The sequence below is a fragment of the Cheilinus undulatus genome, linkage group 9 (genome assembly GCF_018320785.1).
Source record: "Cheilinus undulatus linkage group 9, ASM1832078v1, whole genome shotgun sequence".
Lineage (NCBI taxonomy): Eukaryota > Metazoa > Chordata > Actinopteri > Labriformes > Labridae > Cheilinus > Cheilinus undulatus.
In genome coordinates this window covers 7,771,075-7,798,563 of record NC_054873.1, presented here as the reverse complement: position 1 = coordinate 7,798,563, position 27,489 = coordinate 7,771,075, and the positions used below count along the sequence as shown (strand labels likewise).

General features: G+C 40.3%; 1 protein-coding gene across 2 annotated transcripts in view; it reads right to left on the bottom strand.

The window, feature by feature from the left end:
• The window catches only part of LOC121515515 (protein inscuteable homolog), a 104,897-nt gene that overhangs the window by 51,360 nt on the left and 26,048 nt on the right, over positions 1 to 27,489 (bottom strand). For both annotated transcript variants that reach the window (XM_041796323.1, XM_041796324.1), the window contains exon 2: positions 9,690 to 9,782. In XM_041796323.1, coding sequence (XP_041652257.1) covers positions 9,690 to 9,763 — 74 coding nt within the window. In that variant the 5' untranslated portion in view covers positions 9,764 to 9,782. The remainder of the gene's footprint in view (positions 1 to 9,689; positions 9,783 to 27,489) is intronic.

Sequence of the window (27,489 nt, the reverse complement as noted above, 5' to 3'; positions counted from 1 at the left end):
ATATCCATGAAAAACAGACGCCGGATAACAGGAAGGGCCTTCATCCCGCTTACATCTCTCTGAATAACTTCCATATCAGAAAACTGTGATGGGAACAGACGGAGCAGATTGAGTCGGGTCCAGAGAACGGAATAAAAGCATGAACTAACACATGTTGCAGTGTTTTTCCAGAGGAGCTGCGTGGCGTGCCGGTCAGAGTCCATGAAGTCTGTGGACGATTGAGAACTGGACAGATGTTGTATCAAAACATTCAGTGAGGCCGTTAATCCAAAACTCCTCACTGAACAGATTTGCTACGCCTGTCTGTCTCCAGATTAATCTAAAAGTGTCTTTTGTGTCCTACCATCAAGGTGTAAGATCAGAAAAAAAAAACGTAAACTGCATGTAAAGACAACAACATTTCCAGGACAAAGCTCTGTAATGGCTCAGCCTCTGTGTGCTGATGATTCTTTGCAGAGCCTGCACCGAGAAGTAATTTATAAAACCAAACTATTTCCTCAATCTTGAATTAAACCCATTGTCCAGTTTGCGCAACATGCTCACTGCTTTAAACTCTCCACAAAGTTTGAAGCATGCTGACCCGCTGCACCACAACAGCAGCTGTAGCCCTCTGTAGACTGACGTGCTGGGACACCTCCAGACCAGCCTCTCAGTGAGCTGTCAGCGTGGATAGTTTGGGTGTTCAGTAATCTACAGCATCGACGTCTGTGATAAAGCCTACAGGCTACAAAAGGAGTCAGTTTTTAATAGATTTAATGACCGCCTTGATGGGCCAGTCGTGCAAAATAGGTGAGGTGTGTCTGTCTGTGTGAGGGTCGTCCTCATTATTCCAGTCAGTCAAAATGACAGCCTTTAAAATTTTCTGTCATCCTTTCAATACTGCAAAGAAGGAGTGGTTGGACATTTGACCACTTTAATCGAGGCCACAGAGCTCGGACGCCACTGTTTTTAACTGTTTTCCAATCTACTGCCGTTCAATCTCTTGGTGGTGGCATTGGACTGCTTTTATTCATAGTGTGTGTAGTTGTAACCAAGAGCTGGCAGCAAAAATTCATGGGCTGCACTATCTGAGATATTGTTATGACAATCTAGGACGGTGATACTCATCGCTCTTGAGCCACATGTGGCTCTTTAGAGATGATTGTGGCTCCTTTATTTCATATTTAAAATAATATTCCCCCGAAAAACCTGACAAAAGGGAAGCTAATCAGTTAGTTTCCCACACATATACAGCTGACTTTAATTGTCAACCTTTATTTTTTGTCTGTATATTTCCATTGCCCTTATTTGAGCTTTTTGCCCCTTTTTCCATTTTTTGCCACTTTAAATCATTTTTACAGATTTAAGCCGGCTTCTGCCACTCCTTTTTGCCCATTTTTTGCCACTTTTATCGCATTTTTATCATTTTAAACCAGTTTATTTGCCTATTTTATCTTGCTTTTTGCAATTGTTTTCCCTTTTTGCCACTTTTTTTTTTTACACCTTTTTTCCCATTTTTGCCTCTTTTATCCCATTTTTACCCTTTTTTAACCAGCTTTTGCCTATTTTAACCTGCTTTTTGCAGTTGTATTCCCCTTTTTTGCCCATTTCATCTGCCATTTGCCATTAAATGCCACTTTCTCTCAATTTTTTTGCCTCATTTTTGTTGCTTCTGACCTGTTTTAGTCAATTTTCATTCATTTTTTTGCCATGTTTTTGTCGCTTTTTGACCATTTTTGCCACTTTTATCCTGATTCACCGCTTTTTATCAGTTTTTGACTCTTTTTTATGCGTTTTGCAATTTTCCCCTTTTTTGCAACTTCTTGCCCATTTCAGCTGCCATTTAATGCCCCCCACCCCCCTCATTTTTGCCACATTTTTGCTGTTTTTTTCCTGGTTTAGTCAATTATCACTCATTTTTGTCAAGTTTTTGCCATATTTTGACTATTCTTGCCACCTGTAATTAATTTTTTATCACATCCCCCCATTTTTGCTACTTTTTTGGTCACTTTTCACCATTTTTTCCCATTTATGCCTACTTTGTCCCTTTTTACCATTTTTTTGCCACTTATTGCTGCTTTCACCCATAGTTGCCACCTTTAACTTATTTTTATTGCCACTTTAACCCATTGCTGCCACTTTTCACCACTTACATATGGCTTTTGGAAAGGTATTTTTCAGCAACTTGGCATTTAGGTTAAGCAGGGTTGAGTAACACTGCTATAGGATTTTGGGTGGTCTAGTTGTTTTCCTTGAGATTGCAGATAAACATGCATTATTCAAAGCATAGTTTATAAGAACCTGGAGCTTAGACCATCGTTTCACACTCAGATAGCTCGCAGTCAGTCTACTTTGGTTTGCTGTGACATTATTCTAATAATCAACTTCTGGAACCAGCCTGACTGACTATCAGAGAGAAAGCTGAAGGATTCTCCTTTGAGTCTTAAACCAGCTCAAGCTGACCCTCTCTCTTGTTCCTTTTTATTCTTTAGTCTTTTTCCTTTCTCATCAGTATGGCCACTCTTACATAACTTTGATCACTCCTGCACAGGCTGCAAACACAAATCCACAACAAACTAAGACAGAACAGACACATGACAGTCAGAAACCTGCTGAAGCTGCCCTCTACTGAGCCAGTCTGTAACCTGAGGCTCTGATTGTCCAGATAAACCGATCCCAGAAGACCGCTGGTTCTGTTGTGGAGATGTTTGTCATCTGAGTGCATGTGTGGGAGCCCCATCTGTGTTTGCAATTGATTCTAATACAATTCAGTCATTTGGCTCCTTTCATCAGTCGATTTACAGACTGTTACTGAGCCATGTGCTGAACAAATAGGATTTATGTCTGAGTGTGCGAGAGGAACGGACAGACAAAGACAGCAAGTTTGTTTGTTCGTGTGTTTACCGTTGTATGGCGTGACAGCTGTACTGATTTGATATCCAAGGGCATTCATTACGCGTCTTCTGTGGTGCTGTGTAAGCATTTGTAAACACACAACTGTCAGAAGATATATATTCACATTTATTATCGATGACTGGAATAGACTCCATCAGAGCAGCTGATGAACAGGCTTCAGCCACTAAAAGACAAAACATCAGCGTCTGACACTCTACAACAAACACATTAATCACAGCGGTGGTAGGAGTTTGTCTAGTAGATCTGCAAAAATAAGAGACTTTCTGGTTACGTTTATTTGAGAGGTGATAGCCGTGAAGGTTTGAAAACACACAACGGGCTTTGGGTGAGTTTTTTTTGGCCTGGAGTTCATGAAACACAAGAAAGGCTGAGGAGGGGGGTGGTTAAGAGAGGTGAAACTAGTGGTGGTTAAATGCCTGGACAAAGGGCTGGGTAGTTTCTCCGACAGCGTGATCAGCAGAAAACTTATTTCTGGAATAATATAGGTGCATTTTTTGTGGTGAACTTTGGATTAAAGAGCTAGTTTGGTGTATTGGGCTTCAACTGATGTATGAAAATATGGTGAAAGGTCACTGCAACCTTACAATAGTTAAGGATGCAGTGACCTTTGACCTCCAAAAGTTAATGAGTTAACCCTCAAGTTCAAGTGAAGCTTTGTGACCAATTTGGCAAAAATCCCTCAATGCATCACTGAAATATTGTGCTCACAATAAAAGAAGTTAAACTGCACTATGACAAATTGCTGTAAAAATACGACCAAATTCTTACAGTATTGTACTGTAGAACACAATGCATTCTGGGAAGAAATTTTAAAAACTGGGCCATTTTTTCGTGAAGTATAGAATTTCTACTGTAAATACACCTGAATCATGCTAATAAACCCCAGAAGACCCAAACATACAGGCAGGTACTGTATTTGAAGTGTGTTCAGATAGTGGTTTAAGGAGACATACTGACGCTTCAACATCACCGAAGCCAAGTTCTGGTTCACACTTTTCTAATTTTACTGATTTAAATGGTGTCCCAGTCAAAGTTCAGTCTTTCTGTCCTCTGGGTTTTACTATAGGCCTGAACTATGACTGATGGCCAAAGGTGCCGACTGGACTTTTTTGAGACAACTTTTGTTTGGCGCATCTTTGGTTATTATTGGCTGGACTTTGTGAGGGGGCTACTGGGAGGATACCTGGGGAGATGGGGCATGGGCCTGGCACAGGCCAGTAGGATGGCCATCAGGTGAGAGCAGTACAGGACCAAGGTTGATGTGGCAAAGTGCCGAACCTGCATATACTCCCATACCTGACCTGACCTGTCCAGGTGCTGTATGTGGGTCCAAAGTGGCAAAAATGTATATTTTAAATCACTTGTCAGGTAATGTATACTTGTACAAATATGCATGGGTTTAAGAGAGAGAGAATGAAATGCCAGTGTTGCAGCACCATGAGTGTTAATGGTATCTGCCAACCTTTTTTGCCCCCTGGCCACCACCCAGTCACATAGCTGAAAGCTCCAGAATTAAAACAATGTTAAACATGCTACTGAAGAAAATGGAGTCAACTTTTTTTAACCTACCAACAACAAACGCTGGTGAGAAAGGCTGTGAAACTGAAATTGTGGCTGCTGCCAGAGCAGAAACAGGTCAGCTGTGGTCACAGGCCCAGATGCCTCTACCCCTACACTTTCACTGGGGAAAAGTAATGATAATAACCTCCAAGTACTGATTTCATGATTTAAACTAGCTGTTCATGTCCCAGTCAGCTGGCAGGTTTGTGCTCCAAGTCAACATTTCGTGACAGTGTGGAAACAGCTCGTCTGGTTTTGCTTCAGCTTTTACCGTTTGATCGTGTTTTGCCCCGTTGCATCTGTCCGGCAGATTTTCCGGGATTATTTGGTCTCCATCACTGACGTTTTTGTGCTGCACCTCAAATGTGCAATCAAACCAAGGACAGATGTTTTCAGATCTTGTGTAAGAGAAGAAGAGGGAGCGTTTGCCTGTTTTTCTAAGTGTTTGAATTGTCACAAAGGTTTTGACCTCTGCACCTCTCTCTATTGACTGAATCTTTGTTGATTTACGATCCTGGCTAAGACCACTTTATTGGTTTGAAGACAACGAACAAACAAATATCAGCTGGTAAATATTTCCCAGGACAGATATGAAGGAGGGGAGGATGTGATTTAAATCAGCAGCTTCAGAGATACCAGTCCATAAACTGAGCCTTACCATTTCTGAACATCTTTAAAAGTTTATTTAGTCTGAGATTCAGCAGAAATGGACTGCTGTGAAATCCTGAATGTATGTTTCCACTGAAAAGACGTCTAAAGCAATGGTTCTCAATGTGGGGGACAGAACCCCCTTGGGGGTTGCGAGAAACTAAGAGGGGGTCTCCAGATGCCTTAAATAAACTGAGAAAATTTTTTTAACTTACACATTTTCCACTTTGCCAGTTAACCAATTTTTGCCCTTTAAAACCATGTTTTCTCTCCATTTCACCAAATTTTCTGACCATTTTTACCACTTTAAACCCATTTCAGCTACTTTCTAATCCCATTTTACTATTTTTTATGCTGTTAATGCCACTTTAATCCATTTTTGCTTATTTTTAATTACACATTTTCCCCTTTACACCGATTTTGTCTGATTTTAACACATTTTTGCCACTTAAAACCCTTTATTGTCTATTTTAAACCCTTTTCACCACATTTTATCTGCCTGTTTTTGCCACCTCTAAAACAATTATTGCCACTTTCTGCCTATTGTTGTCTCTGTTGACCAATTAATGCCACTATTAACCAATTTTTATGTTCATTTTTGCCAGTTTAACCCATTTCTGCTTATTTTTCTGCATCAGGTAACCCATTTGTGCCAGTTTTAACCATTTTTCCTCTCCATTTCACCAGATTTCCCACCCATGTTTGCCAGTTTAAGCCTATTTTAGCTACTTTCTGATCCCTTTTTACCATTTCAATGCCCGTTTATGCCACTTGAATCCATTTTTGCCATTTTTGCTTATTTTTTTGCCACTTTTTTCTGCTTTTTGCCATTTCTAAACCATTTCTGCTGCTTTCAAAATCTCATTCCCCACCTTTTCCACCAGTTTTTGCCATTTTAAAATCATTCTAGCCATTTTAACCCATTTTAGCCATTGTAACTCATTTTAATTCTGTTTTTAAGAGGAGAAATTTACATCTTTAAGAAGGCTCTCTAGTATAGCACAAAGAAACATTTGTTTATCTGATAAGAGTTGTTATTATTCAGGTTAAATATAAAATATGGATATCACAGCTTAACTTTACGATTGGCCGTGGTTTTGCTGACCTCCATGGTCCTGCAGTTCGTCTGGGCTGAAAAGGTTTAGAATGACTGGTCTAAAAGTTAGTGAAGGCAACCGTTACACATCTCTGATACTGGCTAAAATGGCAGTGAAGAGTGCTCCCCAGTCAGCAGTGATGAAATTAAATGAGTAGAGCTGTATTTGATCACACGACTTCCACAGCAAGTCTGATACTTGTCACCATCATATGCCCCCGAGACCCTCCAATATCCCGCTCCATTAGGTATCAATCAGCTGTGTCAGGTACCTGACCTGGCATGTCTTTTTTTTTTTTCTTTTTATCTCTGAGGGGAATTCTTCAAATGCTCTCTTTGGGATGTCTCTGAGCTGTCGTGTTCACATCAGACAGATTTCACCAAATGCTGAAAAATAATTAGGAAGAAACACTGCCAGAATCAGTTTTATCACTGTTCAAATGCTAAAATACATAAAGTAATAGAGTAAATAAGTTAGTATACAAGTCGCTAATGCCTTAATTATGAAAGAAGAGGACCGGGATGGATTGGGTTGGGGGGGTCTATTTTTCTTCTTTTTGTACTTTTGTAATGCACCTCTCTTTTTCTGAAAATAAAAAAGTTGAAACTCAAAATAAATAAGTCAACATATTAGAAACAGGAGTTTTCTCTAACGTGCAGCACATTTGCAGCAGTTAACATCTTGGACAAATCTACTTGGTTTCACCCTTTTTCAACTGAGTTTCAACACTGAACTCATAGCTGCCAACCATATGGAACACGAACAGTACAGGTGTGCTAGGAACATTCAATTTAGCAAGCAAAAATGTAAGATTACTCAGATTTTAAGTCCCATTTGTTTCATATAATAATTATATTCAAATCTTTCATCAGGAAACTTTCCATGAGATCCATAATCTCAGTGTCCTGGCCAAGACAGGCAGCAGCAAATTCACCAGAGTTACAGACTCTGACAAACACAGATCGATCAAATCCTGGTCACAGAGCACAAAGTCATCAGTAAAAACATCTACAACCCGATGCATCTTCCTGCAACACCTTTAATCTACGTTTGAGAAGAGAGCAGCTTCCTCAGACACATATGTTCCTGCAGCAGATTCCAGGCTTCAGCAGCAGCATACCTAAAAATCCTTCCACCCATTTCCAGATGGACTTTGGGCACAGATGGCAAAAGTAAGTCTTGTGACTGAGTCACAGAGTGAGGACTGCAGCTTTCAGCACTTTTCACATGAATAAAATCTCACATCGGGAAGGAGATTGGGTTTAGCCTTATATATTCAGATATGCCAATGATTCTGTTTTTGTGTGGTCAATAAAGGCCAACCGATTCAATCATATCAATCTTTCACCCCCTTGGATGTTTTACCCTTTTATTGACTTTATAAATCAATCATGGTCAATATAATTTAGCTCTTTCTTTTTACCAAAAATGAACAAAAAACTCTTTAATGTAAAAGTGGAAACAGATTTCTTCAAAGTAATGCAAATTAAATAAAAATATGTAAGGCAAAATAAGTGACTGCTTAAATATTCACCCCGTTAAAGTGACTGACCTAATACAACACAGTCCAGCCTACTGGTGCTAGTAGTCTTACAATTAGTGAAATAGGAATCACCTGAGTGCAGTGAATGAAGAAAGGTATTTGGTCTGATGAGACCAAAATGGTGCTTTTTGGTCATCAGATAGTTGCTTGATTTAAAGTTCAATTCAAAAATCCAAGGTATTTACAAGATAACAGACTCAATCACATCTCCTTGAGACGTAACAGAGAACAGGTTTAACCCTCTTGTGTCCCTAAGGGCATTTTTTACCCTTTCGGACTTTCTTTTTCGGTTAACTTTGTTTGCGTTGATGCATTTGGCATATGTGTCCTTCGGGACACAGGAGGATTGAAAAATAGTCAAGCACTAATCACAAAAACTGGCATTTAAGGGGTTAAGATTTTGAAACAGAAAGAAAATTCATTATATGGTGAGGACTGAAGTTACTTATAGTATTAAAAAATTAGGAATGATACATTAATACAAATACAGTACTGTGCAGAAGTTTTAGAAATGTTTGGGCTGAAATTTGAGGCTGAAGTAAGGCGTGTAACAGCGAGTACGTCCACCTGAGGGCCCCATCGGGCGGAAAGGAGTATTGACACAACCCAGGTCATGCTCGGGACGTCTTTGTACATTACCAAGGGCATGGGAAAATAATCTGATGAAACAAAACAAAAATCACAGCTTTAGGGCGGAGTTATGGGTAGATGTGGTGCCTAAATATAGCCTAGGGTACTGTTAGGGCGGGTAGGAAGATTGTCACAACCCCCTGGTTGTTGTGTGTACGTTCTAAGCACCTGAAAACTGTTGGTGGTTGCTGGGCGTATTACCAGGGATGCAAAGGCCCGGACAAAAGAAATGCTGTTAAGCTTGACCTTGGCTGCTGAGCGACACGCGTACATGTCAAATGTGTCGACACTGACTCTGGCCGCCCTCCCTCCTCTCTTCAGCCCAGGGTTGTGGGACATCAGGACCTGTGAAGAACTGTTAGCGTTCTACATGCTTCTTACACATACTTCTGCACAGTACTGTATTTTTCTGTGGCACAGGGTATTTTTTATCCTTAGGGACATGGGTGTCTCACTTTTTATACAATCTGACGCTATACAAAAAATAAAGACTGTAAAAATCAAACTTTATGCCAATCTTTGACTTTCCTGGGCTCAGATAATTCCACCCAAAAAACTCAATTTTTTAAATGTGATGGAAATTAATTTACTTTCTGTGTTTTTTGTTTTAACAAAAAATCAAGTTCTAATCACAACAACTGGAACTAAAGGGGTTCAAATTTTGTAATGCAGGTAATATTCATTATATATGGTGAGGACTGAAGTTAATAACAGTATTTATTTTAAAAAAAATTAAATTATTTATCAATTCATACATTTTTCTATGGCAGTCTTTATTGGAGGGTATATTTTACCTATAGGGTACCTGTACTCAGTGTAGTCTCTAAAATCCATCGATACAGTGAAGTTTTATTTGTTGTTATGCATTTTTCTCACAAACTTTTGAGAGTATAAATACAGCCTGGCTCTCTCACAGCATCCTGCTCTGTTACCAAACATGTCTGAGATAAATTCATCTCCTCACAGACCAGCGAGACCGAATGACAAATCTAGACCCTTTCACCTTAATCTACGAGCGGCAGGGATACCAGCGCCTGTCACACCACTGACACCATTACAGCTCATTATCGGACGGAGATAGAGGCCAAAGCTTGCCACATGTGGTCAGGACGGGGTTATTTCTATCATGGCTGTTATAGACGTGTTGGATTGCTACATGGATGTGATGTGGACAGATGTGGAATTTAACTGAGAACAAATACTTGGTTATTTCAGTAGAGTTTAACTAACCATTCTACTTTAAAAGAAAAATATCAATCTATTTATATATACTTCACTAAAGTTAGTCTGATGCATGATGATGATGAGTTACATACCTCATGGGAGATGAAGAGAGCGAGCTGCTCTGTCTGGAGCTGCTCTGAGGAGTCGCCATTCTGTCCGACGCCATTTTTACTTCAGCTCAGCACCTGGAAAATAAAAACGTGGACATTAAGGTTACAGGATATAAGTAACTCTGGAGGCGAGAGTTTACATCTCATTTTCTGACTTTAGCCACATAGAACAATAGCTGAATTTATCTTCCTCTCTTCTTTACAGTAAGTTACTTTTTAACAGATACCTTTAAGAGAAACTAAATCAATCAAAACTAAGTGAAAAACATTTCATATTTTGACATTTTAGACCTTCTAGACAAGTAAATTTGCATTTGAATTTGCATTTGAAAGATAATAAATTCCAATTTGAATATTTTGGCATGGTTTTATACTGGAAAAACCTGAAATGAGCAAAAAAATGTTATGAAAATTAATACTTTAGAAGCAACTGAGATTATTAAGAAAACTTCTTTGAGCACTTTGCATATTCTTAAATGTCAGAGTAGTGTAGCTGTAATCATGGGGCTTTTATTTTGAAGTGAAGTGGTAATAACAGCAGATTTTAGCACCCAGTGAATTCCAACTGACCTTCCAGGCCAAGAGAAAAAGAAACAGCCAACACCATTCCATTGCTGAAGAATTCTGAACTTCCACTGGCATTAACGTAAGCACAAAAACCGCGCCATGGAAGCCTTATGGAATGGGTTTCCAAGGCTGAGCAGCTGCATGCAAGCCTCACATCCCCAAGTCCAATGCCAAGTGTTGGATAGAGTGGTGTAAAGCAGTGGAACCATCCTTTGAGGAGTGATGAACCATGCCTCTCCATTTGGCAGTCAGATGGGTGAGTCTGGGTTTGGCGGATGCTGAGAGAACGTTACCTGCCTGACTGCATTGTGCCAACTGTGAAGTTTAATGGAGAAGGGATAATGGTATGGGTTTTTTTTTTTTAGGGTTTGGGCTAGGCTCCTCATCTCCAGTGAAGGCCAATCTTAATGCTTCAGCATAACAAGACATTTCGGACAATGCTATGCTTTCAACTTTGCCGCAACAGTTTGGGGAAGGTCCTTTTCTATTCTAACATGACTGCACAGACTATTAAGACTTGGGTTGATGAGTTTGGTGTGGAAGAACTTGACTGGCCTGCACAGAGCCGTGATCCCACCCCTATGGAGCATCTTCAGGGTGAACTGGAATAGAGACTGCAAGCCAGGCCATTTCATCCAACATCAGTGCCTGACCTTATAAATGCTCTGTAGAATGAATGGACACATTTCCTACAGAAACACTCTTCCAAAAAGAGTGGAGGCTGTAAAAGAGGGTAAACTCCATACTAAAGTACATGAATTTGAATACAACATCATTACTCTCCCTGTTGGTGAAATGGTCAGTGCCCCTCCATTGCACTTTGGTGATTTTTGTTTCATTAAATCTTACAAAGACTTCACATTTTTACCCCAAAAAAGCAAGATGAATCTCTTGGTTTTGTGAGCACTCCTAACAATAAACCAGTTGCTGATTCTGATTATGAGAATTGCTCAAATTTCAACTAAATATCCTGCACATGCCATCTTACTCACAGACACTCTGCATCCTCCCTGCTTCCCTCTGCAGCGTTATCTGCCACAACATCTCTTTATTGATCCGCCTCCAAGCATTCTATTCTTGTCTTGTCTTTTTTTCCTCCAAGTAATTCAATTATCAATAAACCTCACTGTTTTAAATAGCTGCAAGCCGCTGCTGTGCCAGTGGAATAATATTTCTTATCTTCTAATTTATTGGATGGCTGCCAGCCAGTGACTCTCTTTCCTACTTTGAGCCTGACGCTCTTAAGTGCCCGCAACTTTATTCCACCGTTTTATTGATGTATCCCATTTAGATTAGTCCATTTTCAACCAGGAGAAGCCACGGACGCCCTCCTGCCCCAAGCACGCTCTAATCCTTTTAGTTAATGATATCCTGCAGTGGCGTGGCTACACATTTCATGTTTACTGCGCGGTATAATTAGCAGGTAGTTACAAAGCGAGACCAGCAGTGAACACAAACACGTATGACCCCCCCCCCCCCCAGAGTCACGGAGCGGTTTTCAACCATGCTTTTTATTAATAACTGCCAGAGCGTTATGGGATCGATGCACGTAAACAGGGGAACGCACTATAAAGAAATGGCGAATAATGGAAGGTGTGCAACGTCACAGCTTTGATGGCCCATTTTTCTCAGTGCCGCAGTGACAAAATAACTGATCCATCCTGTCGTGGTTTAGAGATGAAGAGGAGTTTGCTTTCAATTCTCAGAAACTCATCGGGTTACGTAATTATGACAAAAACCGGCGCGACGTCTCCTGGATAAAGCACTTTTTTTTTAGGGGGTTAAAGTGACTGATTATCCAGACGGATGACTTGGTGAAGAGACTGACTCGTTAAACTGATGCACATAAAAATAGAAGCAGAAAATGCAGAGAAAGATAGGGAGGGATAAGGAGGGGGGTCTTTTAACTGCAGTCTTGGCATGGCTCCTTAAAGGCCATTTTCAGAGAAAGCATTGCAGCGAATCAAAAATTATCCCAATCCTGTGCCAGGATCATGGAAGTCTGAGAGTAGGAACACAGTCTTAGAAGGGGGGGTGACGCACACGCAGCTTTACAGCCAGCATGAATAGAGAACAATACAAAATAACACAGCTGCTATAATTGCACTGTTAGATTATTACAATAGAGAGGTAGATTAATTATACCGGCCCCATAATTGAGCAAAGGGTCACCGCCAACGACACAGATCCAGCAGATTCCATTACATGTGCCTCGCTGCTCTTCAGTGGATTACCATACAAATGGAGATGAGTTGTCCAATCAAGCAATTCAGTCCTGAGCACTTAGAGTGTGCCACTAAGTGCCGTGTTAAGGACCATCACGCTGAAAGTGATCTGTGGCGCTCTGCTGTGAGTGGCTGCAGGACTGTAAACGATGCATGAAGGAGGAGAAAGAGAGGGGTATTTTTCTACAGATGAGGTCAAAGGTTACAGCAGGTTGTTCTTCAGTCCAGGACTGTTTCTTTTACATCCCGCGGGATAGATTTAGTTTTGTACAGTTAATGATCCTGTAGAAAGGCTGCAGATCCAATGGTTTTCAAATCTAACCTGGCTTTTTAAAACACTAAAACTAGTTTCAACAGGTTTTTTTAATCATTATAATCCTCCAACCTGCACACTAGACCCAGGCCGGCCCACAGAACTATGTGGGCCCCACCCAGGCAATGGGCCCTCCCCAGTTGTGATTCACTGATGTCAATGCATGTGTTTTGGAGCAGTAGCATTGGTGCTAACGTCCTGGCTAACTGTTTTACTAACATTTTAACATTTTAGAGCTGAGAAGTATGTCAAGCTATTATTGGGTTCTGATGCTGAAACAACTTACTCGCGCCACTAACTCTCTTTTTTAATCACTGATTCTGACCAATTTTCAAGTTATGTCTACAATTTTTTCACTTCAATCCAATTTTAGCTGCTTTCAACCACTTCTCACCATTTGCCCTCCCTTTTTTGCCCCCTTTTTCTTTACTTGACCTATTTCTGCATCTTTTATTAAATTTTGCCATCTTTTATCCGCTTTCCACCATTTGTCCTCCCATTTTTTATTGTCTTGACCCATTTTTTGATATTTTAACCTATTTTTGCCATTATTAGCCACTTGCCACCATTTTCCCTTCTATTTTGAACCCTTTTCTGGCCTTTATGAACCTTTTTGCATCTTTTAACCAATTTTTGCCACTTTTTACTATTATACCTTCCATCTTATCCACTTTTTGCTTCTCTTGACCCATTTTTTTTGCCTCTTTTATTCCATTGTTGCCATTTTCAAACCACTTTTCATCATTTCCCCTCCCACTTTTGCCCCCTTTTTCATATTTTGACCCATTTTTGCCACTTTTTAACTGCTTTTCATCAATTCCCCCTCCCATTTCTTGCTCCCTTTTTGCCTTAATTGACCCATTTTTGCAACTTTTCACCGTTCCCCCTCCATCTTCTCCACCTTTTGCCCCTTTCAGCCAAATTTTGTCCCCCCCCCCCACCCCCCCACCACCCCAAACACACACACACACACACACACACATACACACAGACAGACAATTATTTCATTATTTTTCCCTTAATGTTTTTTTTCTGTTATTCTCTGGCATTCTAACATTTGTGCACAACATGGCTTAGCTATGAAGTCTGGCATAACTTTCCAAATATTCTAATCAGTTTACCCATACACATTATTGACACTAGGAAAAGGGGAAATTTTGGTTAGAGAAAAGGGGTTTACATTTTAGTTAGGCTTTATTGTACTGAAAAAAACTGTTTTTAACTAAATGAATTAAACTAAAAACTCAATTAAAACTAAAAACTAGGTTTTGGCTTTGCAATAACAGTACAAGTGGAAAAAAAATGCCTAGTAATGATGATGTGAATCTTTCAGATAAAAACAGACAATCACTATAATAAAATTGCAGGCCATCAATAAGATTTTTATGGCTGTTTGGAGATTAATAGCTGGACATTTGTGAAGCAACAGGCCTGGCAGTTTAAATATTTTAAAGTGCACCAAGTGCTGCAGAAAAATGAGCTTCCTAGCAGATGGTCAGCTTTGACAAGTTCCTGGCTAATTTTCTTGCAGGGGTGGACATTTCTTTTCATGTCTGGGCTGAAACTTGAGTGGCCCTGAGGGTTTCCCCACTCGGTTGCTGGGGAGAACGTGTCAGTTGTAGGTAAGCCTAACAAAGGACACCTCTGTCTCAGCCTTATGTCACATGCCCGGTAAAATAACAAGCACTCAGAAAGTTGGATGTGTGAGAGAAATCAGTGCGCAGTGCCTTCCTGATTCACTGCAGAACTTGGGCTCATTCTTTGCATGTGTGTAGAGTGGGATTTAAATGTTGGAGTGGGCTCATGTGAATGCTTCTGTCACTCGCAATTTTTCTGAGATGTTTCCTGTAATGTTACTGTAGTCACGCTAACTTCTACTTCCATTAGAAGCCTTCGTACGTCCTGGCTGTGTAACTCAATATTTGACTAATCTTAGGATGAACAATTACATAGCTGAGCTTTACACAATAAGCCAGCCTCTCCATTTAAATCCATACAGAATCAGAGTAAAACCAGACTTAGAGGTTCTGCTGTCAGGCTTGTAGTTAGTATAGCAGGAGGGGGTTCTTATGACCAAAGGGACCATTTTGCAGTTTCTCCCCTCAATTTAAAAATGTATTTAGTGCTTCAAATGATATCCAGTAGTAGAAGTACTTATTGTCAAACTAATAAAACAAGGTCTTGCAATGAAAGGAGATTACAGCCATGTGCAGTTTTAGGCATGCAGGGCGCCAAGGATTCCCTGCAAGGCCCGCCGCGCCATGTGCCAGTCAGCAGCCAAGGTCAAGCTCAACAGCTTTTATCTGGGCCTTTTCATCCCTTGTAACATGCCTGGACACCGATTGTGGTTTTTGGGGGGTGCTGAGGTGTCTACATCACGAGCACCCCTTGCATTAATGGATTAACAGAATCACAGCTGTGTGCAGTTTTAGGCATATGGGGAACCAAGGATTCACTGCAAGGCCCAGGGAGCCATGTGTTAGTAGGCAGCCAAAGTCAAGTTCGACGGCATCTCTTCTGTCACGGCCTTTCATGGCCCAGTCTTCAAATCTGGTGGGGAAACAGATATTTTTTGAGAGGGTGGGCTAGGTAACCTTGCAAAGCAGATGGATTGGCCAGGTTCTATGGCCGTCATCAGGAAAATCTGTCTTGCAGAGCCCCAATCTGAAATGGTTGTGCCAGGTCTGACAACAGACCAAATGACCAATCAGTAGCTGTTGTTACATGAGCAGTTTCTTCACAATGCAATTACATTTATTACTACTGCCGATTTAAACTTCTCTCTTCTCTCTGACGCTTAAAGATGTGATCTGATTCAGATGTGCATGCTCATGCATCATACGTTTGATCTGAATAAAACTGATCTGACATGCACAGCATCATCCCAGTGACCAAATCTACTGAAATTTGACAGTACTTCCTTCAGAGTAACGCCTACTTACACATTGGAAAACTAGGTATTCAGCACTGCGGATGTGAAAGCTTGCCCAATGTAGCAACAGTAACCAAGGGGGGCAGGGCTTAGTAAAGTGCCAATAGAGTGGTCCAGGAATGAGTCCTAAAACGTGGAAGTAAGTTAGCATTTTAGCACTTCCGGTCCCCTTGTCTGGAAGTCTATGGGATTTTTTTGAATGAGTTTTTGGTTAAATGCCTGAAATAAGGTCTGTGGTGAACACAAGCTCAAGAGAGTTTAACGTTTTATTCTACGAGATAAAATACATAGAAAACGTGCCCCACCTTTGAATCGTGTATATTTTCACATCTTGATAAAGGCGGTTGCTAAAAGATAGCTAACAAGGACTACAGCATTTGTCGGGAAGACCATATGTCATCATCCGAAGAGCGGCAACTGAGCCTGCCGTTCACTTGTGTCCGCAGGTTATGACGTTACATTCAGTTGACTGTGTTGTAGTTAAATATAACATGACGTTAGCTTTTTACTTATTATATTTATGGACAAAATGTGTAAGTTTCATGAACTTTTATTGGACACAGATCTTATTTTCAGCAATAATCCAAAAACCCATTGAAAATCCCACAGGCTGGACGCCGAGGGAACCCATGCGATGCAAACTTCTGGGTTTTCAACCACGACTGCACCACTTTATTCTGAGCTATTTTAAAGTCTCGAGTTAAAAGTTATCTGGGCAACAGACCAGTCTTGTTTCGCTCCCACCATGTTACAGTCTAATCAGATCGAGTGTTTCCATGGATGCTGATCCGAACAAATATCAGCATAAACAACCATTTATATGAAGCATTTTTATTCCAATCAGGAATTAATTTAGATTCAAAGTTTAGCTAGTGTCATTTGAATGAGCCGGTAGCTACAGGTGGGATGTAGCTGTACTGGAAGCAGGTAGCGAGGGCTGCCACCGATGTAGCTCTAATGAAGTTATAGAATAGTGTGGCGGAAGCTTTATCAAAATTGAACCACATTTCCTTATTATATGAAGAGCAAAGAACAATGAAGGGATGTGGTCCGGTTCTGCTGCTATACTATAGCTACATCCAAGTTGATTGCTACACCGCCAGCAGCCACTGCTACCAGCCTAGAATGCAAGTTAACCTCGCCTGTAGCTACCCCCTTGTTCTCCTCAAAGGACGCTGATTAGTCTCAGACCATTTTCAGACCTGGCTGGAACAATCACTTCAGACTGAAGCTTTGCAACATGGATCTGCCGGACAGAAATGGAATCTGACCAATGCATCTGCTTTGCAAAATTAAGAGCACATGGACAATTCTTTAAAAACAGTGGATGGACTAAAAGCAGCTCCCTGCAGCATTTATCAGATCAAATGCTGCTTTCTTAGCGAGGAACTTCAACTAATTTTACACTGAAGGTAATACACCCCAGGACTTGGGTGTATTAATGCATGAAATATTTTGACTGTGATAGCCTTAACAAGACCTGGCAACCAAAATTGTCCCTTTCTAAAGTTAAAGTATTCGTGACTGGTGAATAAATATTGTTTTAAGTGAACTGTCACACTAGATATATCCTCTTCTTGTTCACTAACAGCCTGCTTAAGTTTAAGGTCTCTTTTAAAGTCTTTATTTTGTCTTACTAAAGGAACATTTTGTGCATGCTAATGCACCACCAAGCACTCGTCGTCCACTGACCTCACTGTCTGAGCTCTCCATTGCCGCAAAATCATTGGTTAAAAATACATTTCCAGACCTTTTTATAATATTCTGTGGTAAAGTAGAATGCCTTTTGCAGATTCTGGGTAAAAACCACAAAATGAATACAAAACTGGTCTACAGAAAACAAAATACCACACCACCATGGCTTCACTTCAGTTCTGCCAGTGCCAAAAGCAATGAATTTCTACTGGAGAAAAACAAAAGAACTCAAACAGAGGAAATCAGATGGAACAAGCAAAGCCACTCACCATTTTCAGAGGCCAAAACTAGACTGAAGCAGCGTGATGGAGTTCAGGACAAAGTGAGGAAGGCTAGTACTTTAATGTCCTTGCAGTTTCCTGTAACTCATTCCTTATGTTCTGGCAGTATTTCAGAACCGCTGATTATTAATGGTTTTCTCCTGCTGCTGTCTTAACTTGCACAGGCTGAAGAAATCTTCTGCTAAAGAAGATGTCTCTGGACTTTGGCCCTTAAAATCAGTGGACATCAGCAACTAGCTGGTGCCGTGCTGCTCATGTCCTATTGCTGAGCTGGGATCTGGGTTCACAGGAGGAGACGGCGGTCACAGTCCCACCACAGAGCTGTCATGTGGAAAGGAGAGCAGAGAAGGATGGGTACAGTATGGCTGGTAGGGTGGGAACAAGCTAGAAGCAGGCTGTGCTGAGACATGGACCCAACATTCCCATCCCACACACAGAGGGCTGGCTCAAAGTGGGCCCTTGTACTTGCACAGAGAGACCCCACAGGGCAGGAGATAATGCCTGGTGTGAACCGCTACTGCCTGACACTTGGTGAGTCAGCTCATTTGTGTTGTATAATGCAGGGGTGGCTTTTTAACCAGTCTGCTTTCCTCTTAAGAGGGTTAATAGTCTACAAGTAAAGCTTTTTTGTTTAAATATATATTCAGACTTCTGTCTGTTTTAGTGCCATGCTAAGGTCATGGAGCCTCGGAGTAATACCAAATATTCTTGACTTGACTGATTTAAAACTCCCAAAAATAGATGTAAGCTGTTCAATAAAGCCTGTCTGACACTTACACCTGGTGTAAATTCAAATCTAGCCCTGAACCTGTGCACATAACCTCAAGTGCACCTCCTCAAAAATGTAATAGGCCAGCTTGGCATGGTGGGACTGCCAGTCTGTGTTAAGTATACTGTGTGTACTCTAGTGTAAATTTAATGGCTACAGACAAGGCCGTCAATAAGGGGGGATGAAGGGGAGAGCCTTCTGGGGCCCAGCCAAACTGGGGGCCCATGAAGTTAGTCAAAATCATGGTCCATTGTAAAGTTAAGCTGTGATAACCATATTTTATATTTAACCTTAATAAAACCCACTGTTACCAAAGCAACAATTCCCAAAATACATGGACTAACTGAATAAATTTGAAAAGAGACCAAAAATGGGTGAGAAGTGGCAAGAATGGGTTACTGAAGTTAAAAAAAAATGCCATGAATCAGTCAAAAGTGGCAAAATTAAGAGGAAAAAAACAATGTAAAATGGGTGAAAAGTTGCAAAAAGTGGCTTAGTGGGACAAAAATATGCAAAAGTGGAAAAAAGGATACAAAGTGGCAAGAAATGGGTAGAAAGTGTTGAAAATGGGCAAAATGCAGCAAAATGGTATAATTCAGAAAAAAGTTGCAAAAAGATGTTGCAGTAATGGGCAAAAAGGGGATATATAGGGGTTTTAAAAGTGACAGAAATGGGTGGGAAAAAAAGGATAAAAGGTTTTTAATAAATAATCTGTGCAATAATTAATACTTAAAATAAAATTAAATAAGAAAATCAAATCATTGGCTGAACAAGCACAAAAAAGTCTTCCATCCTCTTCCTCAGCTATTTTAGTGGCTATGCGGTCTCAACTCTTACCTTCTCGGCAAACGTGGCAGTATGATCAAATGCTGCCAATGTTTATCCACTCCAACATCATACGTTTCATCCAGTGGAAACTTGTGATAAACATCAGCGAGAAAAAGCATGGTTCACAGCAGATGCGTTTTATGAAGAGCAAACTCTAAAAGTTTGATTTTCTTTATGAGTCACAATAAATCTACACCTGGCTCAGATCTTCTTTGATTTTGGACTTCAGGTGTGCTAACTCCTGACTCTGTTTTGCTCTTTTTGCTGGTTTGTGTAGTATTAGGTTAGGCATATTATTATATATACTGCTCATGTCAGTAAAGGCCCCTGACAGCAAAGCTAAGCTGTGGATTTGCTGTCAAAGCATAAACAGGCGAAAATAGGTTATGGTGGCACAGGAGCGAAATGTAAGCTGTCACGTCATAAAAAGCTAGAGGAACATTAACAAGTCATTCTGAATTTAGGTAACATCATGTATTAACACATCATGAAGCTTTCTTAGTTTAGTAAACACATGCTCTGACCCAGACCACTGGAGAGCCACACTTGTCTTCTGCTGACACAACAGGCCTCTTGACTTTAATCACAGTAGTTTAAATGTGGCACATTCCTCAGATAACCCAGGCATGGCTAGCTTATTTTAGGTACATTTATTTCTTCCCAGGCTGACACTTCGCTAAAGTCAGTGTTCAATGTGAAGGCAGAGGTCAGTCCGTATAATCCTGATAATACAATAATACAGATTTTGTTCAAGTCCTCTCCAAATAAACAGGATGACAGCTTTGTTATTCTAAGATAATTATTGAGAGTATACAAGGATTCAGGCCAACTGTACAACTGTTGTTCTAAAACCAGAGCAGAGGGAACCTGTATGGACCCAGAATAATTACTTTAAAAATTGACATTGTAAATTTCAGTTGTCATCCGAAAAAAAAAAGAAGAAAAAAATGAAACTGAAAAAAAATGAATTGGTTTTGAAACACTCATTAGCTGTGGTTACATGAGCCTTTTTTTCAAGATCTACCAACAATTTGCCGTAGAAGAAATTCTTCTTCTGCATCTGTAAACAAACCGCCTGACTTAGACTAGCCATCCCCAAATGATGGCCAGTGGGCCAGGTCTGGTGCCAGCAGGTGTCATCCAGCCCGTGAGACGTTTGGGGAAAAAGATGGATATTTTTTAATGTTAATTTACAATATTTACATATTTCAAATTTCCACTCACTTATCACGATCTATCTATAATTATAGCAAGGAAAGGTAATATGATGCAATAAATGATTTAAATAGCTTAACGTACATTGAACTCTCTTTAGAGCAGGGAGGAACATTATAAAAAGACGCACAGCAGGGTGCACACCAACGCATCCTCTCAGCTCTGCAAACATGCTGTCTAAAATAGGCTGATACAGACTGCATGAATTTTTAGACTGAAGGAGATTAATTTATTTTGTCTACTTTTGATGTTTTTTAAATTTATTTATTTATTTTTTTTTTTAAGATGAAGAATTTAACCACCGTGCACAGCTGCAATTCGCTCTCTAGAGTCCAGCCCTGTCTGCATCTTTAGGCCATAACAAATAGCAGAGCCAGAGGTTTTTGCCTTTTAAAAACCAAACTTCTATCTGTGGGGGATTCAAACAGCTGCTGTCAGGAAATAGCAAATACTTTCCCTGCGTAAAAGTCAATCAGCCACAGACGCAAACATCGTACCTTACTTTGGTGAGTGATTCAGTTCAGTGTCAGCCTGATTTAACCCCTTATTATAAAAATTTTAAATGCCAAACTAATATCAACTAAACTCCGGGTCTCATCAAATGGTAAAAATTCTTCTCATAACTGTAAAAACAAATTCTCTATAACTACAAATTTAATCCTAATCTGTACACAGGCTGTCCTATGACTAGGTGCAGTGCTAAAAGGCATCCAAAATTACATACGGAGATAGGTCAGTTCATGACGCATGCAGGGTAAGAGGGATTCTGATAGAACGGATATGCAGAAGAATGACCGTAGGGCTCATACCTGCCCTAAAGTCAAGTTTTCACTCAGTAGATGAGGGGTGTAGCTCTATGAGTCTATGTCTATGAGTCTATGAGTTAAAAATGTAAAAAATACATAGCACATTTATGCCTGTCCTGTTTAGATTATATCTTAGAACATCCAAAACATTTTAATGGTGTAATGGGTGGAAAAAATCCAATGTCTGGCCCTTGGCTTTCTGATGTTGAAATATTTCTGGATAAAAGTAAGGAACTCTGCTTTACACCATCAGATCACTCACTCATGTTTTTAAACTCATCCCTGCGCGAAAATATTGGTTTGTACACTCATTCATGTTTGTACTTTATATTATCTTTATTTTTACTTCACTGTACTTAGAAATAGACCTTTTACGTGTGCTGCAGACGGTTCTGATGTTTCTGGTGCTTCCCCTGTCAAAGCAGCAAGCTCAGCTGTACATAGGCTTCTGCTGTAGTCCATTCAAAGGAGGAGAACAACGAAGCATGTCACATGGGGCAGGCATGCGCAGTAAAACAAAAACGCCCCAAACAGGGAGAGGTGATCAGATCAAGTGTTTTCATGGATGCTGATCCGAACGAGGATCGACATAAACCACCCCTCTTGTTCGGAATGGAATTCCTTTCCGAATGTGTCAGATCGGAACATTTCATTCCAAATTGAGTGTGTATATGAAGCATTTTCATTCCGATCAGGCATTTACTCGGATTACAAGTGGTCCATGTAAACATGCCTATTGTATGAAAAAGATAGGATGGCATCAAAACACGAATTGGCACTGAAATAAAAAACTAGATAATTTCCACAAGTGGAAATCGCAAGAGGGGCGTGCTAGTTTCATCGCAAGGTCGTTTATGACAATAGATCTGACTTGTCATTACAAGGTCATGTCCAAGTCCAGGCTGAAGCAGCATGTAGCTGGACAGTAGCTGGGTTTCCATTACAGTTTTTCGCAAAATAAAAGCGATATCTCTTAAATTTCGATTAAGTACACTTTGAATGCATTTCCATTGAAGGGAGTTTTGGGCGTTGGCCTCGCAGTTCTCGTAAAATCTCATCTCGCATGAATCTGCTGCAAGGAAGCTTGACGCTCAAAACCTGTTGCGTGTTGGTACGGTTTTGGTTACATCTACGGCGGTTGCCTTGATAATTCTGAACAAAAGACGAAGGCAACGGATGGTAGTTAAGAGGTAAAGTCGAGTCTGTATGTATGGCAAAAGCCACGCATAAGGGCGTAAGTATGATGTTTAGAAAAGTCTCATCTCTTCTTCTGTCCACGTGAACTGCACCATGTTGTCTCAGAGTGATTGGTCATGTGACATCGTACATCAATTCCCGTGACTTGTAAATGTGGAAAAAGTGTTTCCATTACACTTTTGCGATATATTTCTGTATCAAAACGCCTGAAAAACCTCCTCTTGAAAGTGTAAACACTTTTTAGTGAAATTTTAGGTTTTTTTTTTTTTCAAAATTCAAGTGTTTCCATTACCAGTTTTTTATTGCGCTATTTTGATTTTGCGCATTTGAGAAAAATAAGTCAAAATCTGTCATCTGACTTGATAAAACTTAACAACTTGAATAGAAAACACAACATATGAACAATATTTAAAAAGTTTAGTAAAAAATGATGAATTTACTCTTGGCGCAAACAGCTAAATGAGAAGTATTTTTAAAGTAAGACATAAAGGCCTGACAATGGTGCAATGAATTGCTAAAATAATCTTACGAGTAATATGCGATAACATGAGAAGAGTGTCTGAAGTGTACGAAAAAATTGTGGGAGTAGTTACAAATCATTAAAAAAAGTGACCAGGAGGACAGGACAGAAGACAGCTTTGTGAAGATGAGAAATTCTTCCAGAGTGAGACATGTATTAGCCATAATCCTGCAAATGTCTGCAGTTTTTTGTGACTTTTACTCACGTGGCCTAGTCACAGTTTAATAGCAGTTACTGGAGCATGAGGCTGAGAAGTTTGTGCACACATGCATCTAACTTTTGCTAAAGAATGCTCAAATAGAGTCCTTTAATTGAATTTTATACAAACATGCAGTTCGTGTCAAGGTCTTGATGAGAGCAGGGGCAGAAGAGATGTAGTGTTGCCAACTCCTCAGTAAGGAAAGTAGCTATTGGCTGTCCTAAAAGTTGCCAGAAGTCGCTAAATGACGTCATCACCTAATTTGCAAAATCATGCATAACTGTAATGGACGCTGTAGGAGAGAAGGAAAACGTCATGAGAAAGACAAAAAGTGGGTAAAAAGATCTTTAAGATGTATAGAAGTACAAATGAACTTGCTTCTGTCAATTCTTGTTTTTATAACATCACAATTCCAACCCTCATCCTTTTTCTGGGCTTTGGACAGGCAAAAATGACTCGAGAGATACTCTGGCAGAGTAACTTTAGTTTTATTTTTAGTTTATTATTCTATTAATTATTCTATTTTTCTTAGAAGTTTAGCTTTCTTACTTTTTGTTTAGTTTTAAACCTTATGGTCCACTTACAAGCCTACATCAAATTCCAGTGAAATATTAACATTTTTAACCATAAAATTTAAAAATATTTTTTGTATAAAGTCTTCATTTACAACTTCAAATTGACCAAAAAGAGACAATAGAAAAACTGTTAAGGCACCTCCACAGAGCAGTTAATCTGCAGTCTGACTTGGGGGTGTGAGCATCTCCTGCTCTGACTGCAGCCAAGACAGACTGCTGCGAGGACAGTGCTGCCTGTGAGTGCTTTGGGATGGGGAGGGGCCCACGGAAAGGGGCAACAACGATACATGCTTTAATGTCGGAGTCTCCAAAAGTCTCCAGTAACACCAGAGAAAGTCGCTAGATTTGTCGCTAGTCGCTTTTTTGAAAAAGAGTCGCTGGAAGGATCTGAAAACTCGCTAAGTCGCTAAGTTGGCAACACTGAAGAGATAAATTTCATTATTTCCATTTCCATTTGAACACATTAAAAACTTTTATTGAGAAAGGAATTGTGGGTTTTAATTTTGATTGACATTGCCAAAGACAAGACAACACACACACTCACACATGTGGGCTTAGCACGCCAACACACACACACAAACGCACTTTTATCACTGCACCTGAAAAGCAGTTGACTGATTGCAAGGCAGCTGCCACAGCCTTGAAAATCTGTGGACAGCCACTTGTTTTTAAATGTTTAACACGTAGTTTGGGAAATCAGTTTAAAGGTTCTCTTGTTTGCAGTGAACAAATTTACTTTACAAATGCTTTAAAGACCCTGTAAAGTGATTGAAAAAAAGCTGTATTTAGGTTTGTTATGACAGGCTACTATGTTATGAACCACAGGTGAAATTTCAGTCAAATGAAACATCTCAAAGTTTATAAAATTGAGCATCAAAATCATGAAAAATGAGGCAGAAAAATCTGCTCCAGGATGGTGTGGGTGTGTCAGTTGAAAGAGCTGAAGCCACGCCCACTCCAGGAAAGATCAATCCTGTCACACTGTTAAAAAATGCTAGAATCTGACTGGACCAAAGATCAAAGAAAATCTGTTCCAGGATGGCGTGGGCGTGTCAGTTGGAAGAGCTGAAGCCACGCCCACTCCAGGAAAGACCAATCCTGTCACACTGTTAAAAAATGCTAGAATCTGATTGGACCAAAGATCAAATCAAAGATTAAAGCAAAACCCTGATGAGGTAATAGCTAAGTCACTCTAGGCAAAGTGTGTGATAAAGTGAGAAACAGGATCAGGTCATCACTGGTTAAGTTTTAACATTGACTGATATCAATAGAATTCGGCCATCATCTTTCATATCTGTAAGTTCAAATCACCATGAGGGAAGAAAGAGATTTTAGTCTTCCAGAAAGGACTTTTCTCGGAGAGCATTATGAAGTCGAATCAGTCCTTGGGGAGGGCAGTTTTGGTGTTGTGGCTAAGTGTCGCAACATCCACACTGACAAGTATGCAGCCATCAAGGTCAACAAAAACAGCCCTCACACATTTCGGCGGGCAAGAGAGGAAATATCCATCCTGAAGCGACTGCATACTCTTGACCCAGAGGAAAGCTGCATTGTTGAGTGGAACGGCTACTTCTTTGTAGAGACCAGTGTTTGCCTTGTTTTTGAGCTCCTGGATCAGAGCTTGGCTGAATATATCAACAAAACGTGCCTCAGTGAAGTCCCCATGGCAGAGATAGGGTCTATTTTGTATCAGCTGTCCACTGCTCTGTCCCACCTGGGCTCCATGGGGATTGTGCAGGTAGACCTGAAGACAAAGAATGTGATGGTAGTGGACCACCATAAGAAGCCTCTCAGGGTAAAACTGATTGACTTCGGCCTGGCGTGTCCGGTATCTCACTGTGAGGCTGGTGTGTGTATCGGGACCAGATGGTACAGAGCCCCTGAGGTGACTCTGGGCTGCCAGTTCAATGAGACCGCTGACATGTGGTCTCTTGGTACAGTAGCTGCAGAGATTGCCACAGGATTCCCTCTGTACCCTGGAAAAACAAAATATGATATGCTAAAATACATCACAGACATGCAGGGACAGCTTCCAGTCTCTGTCCTGGAACGAGGAGAGTACACATCAGACTATTACTATCAAGTTGATGGTCCAGAGCCCTGGAGGTTAATGACACCAGAGGAGTATGAGAGCGAGACCGGTTATTAACACTCAGACAACAGATGCTACACATTAAAGAGGCTGGTGGATTTTTTGAGTGCTATGAGAGGACACAGCAAAGAGCACGCTCAGTTGGTGGACCTGATAGAAAAAATGATGCATTTGGATCCAGATCAGCGCATCAAACCCCTGGAGGTCCAGCAGCATCTGTTCGTATCAGACAGCCTCCAACAGAGCAGTATCACCAAAGAGCCAGCATCCGTGGACCTTCAGCAGCCAGGAGGACCAGATAATATCCAAGCTGAAGAACCAGAAGACAGGAGCAGGGAAGACATGCAGTCTGGGACAATAAAAACAATATTTGGCTGGTTTTGCTCACTTGTTAGAGGGATTATAGACAAGTTCTGGTTCTTCTATGAATGGCTGATTGGGAGGGTTAAATAAAAGCAGAAAAAATGTGCTGGCATGGAATTTGAAGGGGACACTGAAAATGCTCAATGTTGCAAGACTGGGGACGAGAGGACCTGAATAGAGGAACTGAAGAACTGAACAGTAACAGGAATGTCAGCTGGTCCGACAGAGCCATGGAGGATATAGAAGCTCTCATGTGCTTTTGCTAGAAGTTGGGTCTGCATGAACGGTGGCTGGCACAAATTTCTCACAGGAAGAAAGTTCCTTGTTCCATTTCACAGTGGGACAGGGACTTTTTTTCTGAGTGGAGTTCATATGATCATCCCCGTGCAAGATAGGGTTTTCTCCGGGTTTGCTCCAGTCCCCCCACAATGGCCACTCTAACTATTCAGTGGGTTTGTTGTTGCATTCGGCTGGTTGCTGGTTCATTTACATGGTTGCATATGTCCACATGTCAGCCCTGTGAGTGACTGGCAACCTGTGGATGACAATACAGACTCAGGGACAGATCTCCCCATAAAATCATGGAGATGGAAAAAGTACATCACTGTTGTACTGAAGTAAAAGTAGTTACTGTAGTTCAAATTTACTTAGGTAAAAGTAAAAGTACTAGTCTTCAAATCTAATCATTTTTACTGATTTCAAAAATAAAAAGGACAATAAATCCAAAACATCATCCAATTACAGAAAAAAAGAGTTAGTTTCTTGGTTTTTTACATTTCTTAAGGATCCTGTAAAGCAGGGGTGTCAAACTCAATCACAGCAGGGGCCGAATTGTGAACTTGGGTCTAACCTGAGGGCTGAACAATTTCAAGTCTATATAAATAAATAAAGATAACAAGGTGGATATTAAGCAATAAAATGTCAACCTTTTTTTCACCAGAAATGAATTATGGGAGTAAAAAACTTAGCACTTATGATAAATTATTTAGTGATTAAAAGGTCAACATGATAACATAAAAACTCAAAATCTGAGATAAAAAGTCAAACTTACAAGTAAAAAAGGCAAAAACATGACATTTAAAGGTCAAAATCATGAATTTTAACAGTCAAAACATGAGGTAAACAGTCAAAACATGAGATAAACATCGAAATCATAAGTTTAAAATGTCAAAATTTGAAATAAAATTTTAAATCATGAGTTTTTA